At 42.9% G+C, this 8,219-nt stretch overlaps 1 protein-coding gene across 1 annotated transcript; it reads left to right on the forward strand.

The window, feature by feature from the left end:
* The first annotated feature begins 728 nt into the window (after window positions 1-728).
* On the forward strand, window positions 729-4,455 carry LOC4346460 (probable plastid-lipid-associated protein 2, chloroplastic). The gene is made up of 3 exons (NM_001403736.1): window positions 729-1,259; window positions 2,872-3,070; window positions 3,841-4,455. Exons 1-3 carry the CDS (start codon window positions 811-813, stop codon window positions 4,150-4,152), a joined length of 960 nt encoding a protein of 319 aa, NP_001390665.1. The 5' UTR covers window positions 729-810; the 3' UTR covers window positions 4,153-4,455.
* The last annotated feature ends 3,764 nt before the right edge of the window (window positions 4,456-8,219 follow it).

Here is an 8,219-nt window from a genome sequence, read left to right on the forward strand (position 1 = left end):
TATATAGAAGCTGTTTGGGATCTTAAAATTTAGTTCATGTTATTTAAAATATCAAATATAGATTAATTACAAAACCTATTTTATAACATTTGACTAATTCGCGATACGAATCTATCTAGCCTAATTAATTCAAGATTAGCCTATATGATGCTACAGTAAACATTCGCTAATTATAGATTAATTAGGCTTTAAAAAATCGTCTCACGGATTAGCTCTCATTTATAAAATTAGTTTTTTTAATTCAAGATTAGCCTATGCGATGCTACAGTAAACATTCGCTAATTATGGATTAATTAGGCTTAAAAAATTCGTCTCACGGATTAGCTCTTATTTATAAAATTAGTTTTTTTATTAATCTATATTTAATACTTTAAATTAGTACCAAATATCCGATGTGATATGTACTAAAATTTATTTTAGCCCATCTAAACACCCATAGTCACAAAAACTCCACGCCCGTCCCTTCCAGAGTTCTCCACGCGGTGCAACGAGTCCAGTTTAAATATCCCTCCCCAATTTTCTGAAAGAGAGTAATTTTTCAGGCCCTCGTTTGAGTTCACTTGACAAGTCCGAGACGCAACACACCACGGAAACCGAAAAAAAAAAAAAAAGAGACACGACTCGCAGCCGCAGCTCACCAAGCCGACACGTCTCCTCCTCCTCCCACCACTCTACCTGTGCCCAGCGCCCTCCCCCCCCCCAGCCCATCAGTCTCTACAAGAAGATCCGAGGAGAGGAGCCTAACAACACCTGTCACCTACTACTACACACAGCGACAGAGAGGAGCAGAGCCGCAAGAAGAGTCGAGTCATGGCGGGGTCGTCGTCCCTCAGCACGCTCTCCCTCTGCACGCAGTCGCCATCACCGTCACCGGTGGCGTCCGCCCGCCTCGTGGCACCGGCTGTCCTCGGTTTCGCCGGGGCCCCGCGGTTCCCGACGCTGCGGGCCGCGCCACGGCGGCTGACGGCGCGGGCGGTGGCCGGGGACGCCGAGGACGAGTGGGGGAAGGAGCCGGCGGCGGACCAGGGCGGTGCCGCCGCGGCGGTGGCCGAGGCGCCCGCGGATGTGCCGGTGACGAGCGAGGTCGCGGAGCTCAAGGCGAAGCTGAAGGAGGCGCTGTACGGTACGGAGCGCGGCCTGCGCGCGTCCAGCGAGACGCGCGCGGAGGTGGTCGAGCTCATCACGCAGCTCGAGGCCCGCAACCCCACGCCGGCGCCCACCGAGGCGCTCACCCTCCTCAACGGCAAGTGGATCCTCGCGTAAGCCCTTCTCACTTTTCCCCTCTCGCTCCATTTCTTATTTATATTACTACATATATTTACATGTTCTTTGTTATATTTTTAGTTTGACTTAAATTGGTGATGAATCGATCTAATTGGTGTGGTTACTAGAGGGAAAATTGTTGCTCACGTGCTTTATTTTTGTCATTTTGTGTTTGTTAATCCAAATGTATAATTTCGTAGGTATGCATAGTTAAGAGAGTGTTGTGACTTGATTACATATCATTCTACAAATCGCTTTAATTAAATGTTCGGGTTTACAGGGTGATCCTTGATTTCCATAGTCTGTTTTAAGTAATGCTGAAATCAGATTTACAGAACGGCTCTTCTTTTGCTAGCTTATTTGTTTGAATCATTTTATCACCCTTGTAAAGGTACCAAGAGATGCTACTAATTCTGTATCCCTTAGACTCTGTTTGTTTTTTTTTTTTTTGACGGAAGAAGGTAGAGCAGGCTCTACATAAAGTCATTTCATTAATAGAAATGAGGTTTACAGATTACTCCTTCCGTCCCAAAAAAAGGCAAACCGTGGGTTTCCGTGCCAACGTTTGACTGTCCGTCTTATATGAATTTTTTTTATAATTAGTATTTTCATTATTGTTAGATGATAAAACATGATTAATACTTTATGCGTGACTCATCTTTTTAATTTTTTTCATAATTTTTTCAAATAAGACGGACGGTCAAACGTTGGGCACGGAAACCAGGGTTTGTCTTTTTTTGGGACGGAGGGAGTACATATTAGGTGTGGGAATTAACAGAGAGGGAAATAAACAGAAAAAGAAAGGGGAGAGGGGAGAACAAGCCAAAAAAAGAAAAAAGGGAGAATTTACACATATATGTACATGAAGCTTTCTTCTAGGAAAGCCTTGAGCACCAGGAATGAATTTTTTGCCTATTTGTTTCATTGGTCCTTAGGCTCCAGAGCTGTATGGTGTCTGAAACTTGTTGAATGCATTGTAGACTGTCAAACTGTCTTTCGAACACCCGGTTGTTGTGTGCTTTCCATAGAGTGTACGCTCAAGCAGCAAACCAAATTGGCTCAATTCCTTTCAATGTTTGATTTCTGTCCATAATTGCCTGGAGGAAGGCTGAGATAGAATCTGAGCTGTTGGCCAGCTGTAGTAAGTTCAATTTTTCCCAAAGGCTATTGGCCTGTCTGCACCTTAAGATGATGTGATCAGCTGTTTCTAGTGCAGGGCACAAAGAGCAGTGGGGGTCTTTGTTCCATTTTTTGTTGACTCTGTTTGTTATAACTTATAAGAACCAAACATCTGCTAGCTTGGATAACCTTTGCGTTGATCTCAACCTAAATTGCTAAGGGAGGAGAGTCTTTTAAAGACCGTTTTATGCACAAGCTGTAATGAAAACAGGGTATTCAGGTACCTGTTGCTATCATTTACTTGAGAAAAGGACAATTGTGATTGGTTCAGTTCTTTGGACACTCACATGGTCAAATGATCTCAACATCATAAGTAACGTATTAAACCAATGACTAGGATGTTGAGAAGTCTAAGAGGTCACAATTCCTATTAAATGTAGTTGCAGAGTCACTGAATAGTTTGGAGACTAATAAATTAGGTGACTACAGGTACACCTCATTTTCACAGCTATTCCCACTATTGGGGTCTGGTAGTTTGCCTCAGCTTGTCAAGGTGGAAGAAATATCACAAACTATTGATTCTGAGAACTTCACGGTTCAGAATTGCATCAAGTTTTCAGGACCTTTAGCAACAACTTCAGTGTCTACCAATGCCAAATTTGAAGTTCGAAGTCCCAAACGTGTACAGGTGTGATTTTCCTCTCTCAATCATGTATTTCATTTTCTCATGAAACCATTCTGTGATCCATTGATATGTGCAAAGGTGTTAGGTTTTTTATGGATATCTGGGAAAAGCGTGAGCATGAAATTTTACTTTAAAACAATTTGGATAGTATGAGATTTACACTTTTAAGTACAGCAGCCTTTATATCTCATAAAGGAGAAGATTTCAGGAAATTTTCGGTACTGAAGTTCTTTGTGGAGCATTTCCCATAAAGTTAATTGATTGCATGCAATCATTACATTTTGAAATATCCGTTGAAGATATGGAGAAAAGCACAGATTTGGATGAGTTCACAACTGCTAGGGCATGCACAAATCTGTCCATGTTGTGAACTGTGGGATATTATTTTTACTGCTACATGTATATGGATATGGAAGTGAAACATGTATTAACTATTAACTATTTTAGATTGTTGCTATTGCTGTTCCCGGATCTACCTAATTAGTTACTCCCTCTGTCCCAAAATATAGCAAGTTTTGAACGGATTGGACATATCCTAGGACTACGAATCTGGACAGACCCCTTTCAAATTCGTAGTCCTAAGATATGTCCCATCCGTTCAAAACTTGTAATATTTTGGGACAAAGGAAGTATGTAATATGAAGAGGTTTGGTAACAAGGGGTGGGAAAGAAAACCCTTCCATTTATGTTTTTTCTACAGTATTTATTTGCATATGTCAACTGAACTTTGTTATAGGTTTCTGCAAAACTCACATAGTTTGCAACCCTTTCAGATCAAATTTGATGAAGGCATTATCGGCACTCCACAATTGACTGATTCTATTGTACTACCTGAGAAGTTTGAGTTATTTGGGCAGAATATTGACCTGACCCCATTGAAGGGCATATTTTCATCAATTGAAAATGCAGCATCCTCAGTTGCTAGAACCATCTCTGGTCAACCTCCACTAAAGATACCAATTAGGACTGACAATGCTGAGTCTTGGTTGCTCACAACCTACCTTGATGATGAGCTTAGAATCTCCAGAGGTGATGGCAGCAGCATCTTTGTACTGTTTAAGGAAGGAAGCACCCTCCTATATTAAGCTTGGCATGCCTAATCTAGGGTAGAACTTGATGCTGAAGCAACTCCAAGCAGTACTTGTGGCTAAATTATTTTTCATATTTAAGTTGGTGTGTTGTTATTTGTGTTTGTATAGTTCGGGCGTTTGGATTATGTGAAGTTTTGTGTATGTGTAATGTATTCTTTGATGTCCCTGAGCACCTGAGCTGCTATACTAGTATACATGTTATATATTGCAAAAGTTACACTGAAATGTAAAAGGAATATGTGAAGCGCCCTTTCTGTATTTCTTTCATATAGCAGCTGAATATTTTCTTAAACTTTCATAAAAAATATTTATTCAATTACTTTTGTTAAAATTGATCAGTGTCAAGTGAAAAGAGTACACTAGATTGCTTTATATGTTTTGTACAAATATTTCTACAAAATATAAATATTGTCGTCAAACAATTCTTTTTTTACAAAATAGAAAAAAAGGTAGTATTCTGTGTTTCCAGATCACCTTGAAGTACCATCGTGGTGGCTTCTTTAAGAAACATCAATCAGGAAATTGCCTTGAAATAGTGAAGTCCATGGCGTAGTACCATAAGCAGAAAGAAATTATCTAAGCATAATCTTTTCTATTCGGTACTCGGTACGGCAGATTCGGATCGTCTGCCTTCACCCGTTGAAGTCATGAACGTGAAGTCACCGCTTATCCACCGTCCAAGAAATCCAACGGCTCATGTGGCGCATGTAAAATCGAGGAGTTAATTTAAGATTGCGTGTGATGAAAACATTGGTAGTTTGTGATTTGGAGTTTAAGGTTGATTTTGCGAAGTGAGTGTGTCCTGTTAATCTAGGCAGTTAGACCGGCCGGGTGTTGGTGGTCAGATTGCAGGTCTTGCTGCGGTCAGACCGGCTAACCCGATGGACTGACCGGCAGGATTCTGTTCGATATCGGTTTTGGGTTGTCTTGTCCGTTTTGGATAGTTCCTTCACGGATTTGACTTATACATAGTTTCTATACATATGCATATTGTTTGTTATGCTAATGTAAGTCAAGTTAGGACGAATTTGTGCTTGGAATATGGTTTCTTGGTTGTTGCATGTGCAGGTATTGCTTAAGGCCTCGGGAGAGTGTTGCCGGTGATAGATCGGGATCGACTTTGGAGAAGTAGACGTCCAGGGATCAAGAGATCATGTGGGATACTAAAGACTAGAGAACAATACACGTGGTGATGAAGAATCCATGTGGCATACAAGAGGGATTGTGCGCGATGGAAAGAAGAGTCGAATTTCGAAGGGAGTCAGAATTCTGGAAGATTGATAGAGACAACGAAAAAGATGAGTTGGATACTTGCAAGAGAGGGTTTCCCATGTGGTTGGGAGTTTTAATTTGGGTTAGATTTGTGGGCTTTGCACAGTGCTGGCGAAATGGGAACCAGGGTACCCATTTATCCGGCAAAAGGATCATAATCAAATAAATAGCATGCTTAGAATATCTTTAAAAATAAAAAGGTAACCCTAGGGTGACGTAGCTAGGGGCCAACTCTTGTGGGTCCTGAGCCCACCTAAGATTTTATATATGGGATTCTCCCTAGCTAAGGAGCATAAAAGTAGCTTGGAACTTGGCTTGGGTCCCAAGCATACCCCAGATACGTTTTAAGAATATAGCCTAAGGTCTGCCTCGGACCTGGCCATGTCTTGGGTCCCGGGCTCACCTTAGTCATTGTAGGTTATACGGTCCTCGACAAGAAGGGCGTAGAAATCTATAAGATCTATATCTTAAGAGAATGAGCTAAGGTATGCTTCGGGCCTGACCTACTCCTGGGCCCCGGGCTCACCTTAGCCCATACAAGTCACACACTTCTCTAGAAAGAGGAGTGTCGAGACATGCAGAACATAAAAGGTGTAAACTGAGGTTTGCTCACGTCCCTCTGCCTAGAGGGGCATCGAAACGTATAAGACACATAATCTTAGAATGTCCCTTCATCAACGACATTTTCAATAAACTCATCCGAGAATGATCAAACTACTTCTTTAAACGCAGGAGGACGCGACCTCAGAACTTGCTAGGAAGTTGGGTGTGCTCCACATCTAGCTGTGAGGCAGCATGCCTCGCCATAAATGAAACAGGTTTATAGGAGATCCCCAGACAGTCTATAGTTGAAAGGACGTGGACAAGACGCCAGCGCTGAGTCACTTAGGACCGGTGTTGCCTAGGACACGCGTCGCACATGTCCCGCGCCACCTAATTTAGCCAAACGGGTAGAGAAGCAACCGTGGCACTGTTTTGGGCAGGTTGGGCCTTGTCAGGCCCGCCACGCACCACGTGGTGAGCACATTGGCGGAGACCCAACTGTCTTAGACGGAGCCCAAGAGCCTGGGGTAATATGAAGACTGTGTTAGGGAACCAGCCGGCAACAACAAGACAGCTAATAAGACAAGACTAGCAGTAGATTTGTAATAATGAGATCCTCTCCTTGGACTATAAAAGGAAGAGGACCAGATACATATGAAGGGTTGGATTCTTTTATATTAGTACTTTCGCTTTGTAACCTGAAAAGGCCTCCTTTGTACATAGCTAATCTAGGGAAAACAACAACCTCAACATAGCAGGGTATTACACCTTTGGGTGGCCTGAACCTATATAAACTCCTGTCTCCCTCTCTGCATGGGGTGGTCGGGCCCCACGAAACCTTTCTGATTGCAACTTGTTTGCACTCTCACCGCAAACCCCTTGGTCGGATCTTCACACTCGGGGAGGGCCCTCCACTCCCCGCTGTCCGAGGAATCACCCCCTTGACACATAGCTTACCTCGTGTATAAATAGAGAGGGAGGGTGTGGCCTCCTGCAGTCCTGCTATCGATTTTGAGAGAGTTGAATTAAGAGAAAAGTTAGGGTTTCAAGTTTAGTCGAAATTTTGGTGAGATGTGTTGTTGGTGCACTTTCTAAATACTAGTTGATGCAATATAGTCGAGATAGTTCAATCTACATCTTCGAGTTTTCATCCACCGGTGTTTCCTGGGTTGTCTGATCGACAGCAAGGCGACGGTCTTACCGGCGGGAGTACGGGAGTCCAACCACAGGTGGTGGGCGGTTTGACCAGTCAGACAACGGCAGTCTGACCGGCGGCTGGAGGACGGTGTGACCGAGGGCCCAAAACCCTAACCCTAGATCTGGCCAGAGGGGAGAGTGGCGGCAGGTAGGGCTAGGGCGGCGAATTTTGTTTACGCTGAATATATTTTCGCAGGCGGGTGGATTTAGCCGCATGCAAAAATCATTGATTTTCAAAGGCCTTTGAATGCGGGCAGAGGTTATGGCCACCAACAAAAATATGTTTTTGCAGTCTGTAAAAATGTTTTTTCTAGTAGTGCCAGCCACTTCACATAGGTCCATGAATTTTTAATATACGCTTGTATAAGCCGTTCCAAAGAGATTCCCGTTCCAAAGAGATTCACATCCCATCTTTTCGCTTATGCTTATGCTTATCAGTAAAAATTTGAATTTTGAACCTTGAATTTGGAGTTGATTTTAGGGTTTTTTCATCAAAATTTATTTTTTAGCCTTTGCTTTTAGATCACTAAGAACACGCATATACAAATTTTATTCACAAATTATTTTTCGTTTGTGTTATGAAACGATAAGCGAACAAACGATAAAGAACAATAGATCAATCACAGAAGACACGAGATTTAACGTGGAAAACCCTCCCAAAACAGGAGAGAAAAAACCACGGGCGCCAGCCAGCAAAATATCTTCACTATATCTGGGGTGAGGTTACAATGCCGCACGGCGGCTTACAAGAGGTATATATACGCTCCGGCCCAAGCCTCCCGGCGACGGGCCTCCGCTCCACTACGTCAGAAGCTGGCCTTTATTAAGTGCAAATGAATTTGGATCACAACTCAATAGTTTGCAAATATGTCGTTTCGCTTATTAAAATGATGGGGCTGTCAATCTCATATCCACACTGTCACTTCCCGTGCCCCTCTTTTGCTCCCCTCACCCTGCCTCTTCCCCCTCTAGTGTCCTGGTAGTAAAGCTCAAGCTTCTCTAGATATGCCTCCTGTGATCCTGTCACATGTGGATTGGCACTCACGGAT

This window comes from Oryza sativa, chromosome 9, assembly GCF_034140825.1.
Source record: "Oryza sativa Japonica Group chromosome 9, ASM3414082v1".
Classification (NCBI taxonomy): Eukaryota; Viridiplantae; Streptophyta; class Magnoliopsida; order Poales; family Poaceae; genus Oryza; species Oryza sativa.

Excerpts from the sequence above, each read along its gene's own strand:
- LOC4346460 (NM_001403736.1), top strand. The coding sequence starts at position 811 with ATGGCGGGGTCGTCGTCCCTCAGCACGCTCTCCCTCTGCACGCAGTCG. Across the intron at positions 1,260-2,871 it reads AACGGCAAGTGGATCCTCGC|GTACACCTCATTTTCACAGC; the intron begins GTAAGCCCTTCT and ends AGGTGACTACAG. Across the intron at positions 3,071-3,840 it reads GAAGTCCCAAACGTGTACAG|ATCAAATTTGATGAAGGCAT; the intron begins GTGTGATTTTCC and ends CAACCCTTTCAG.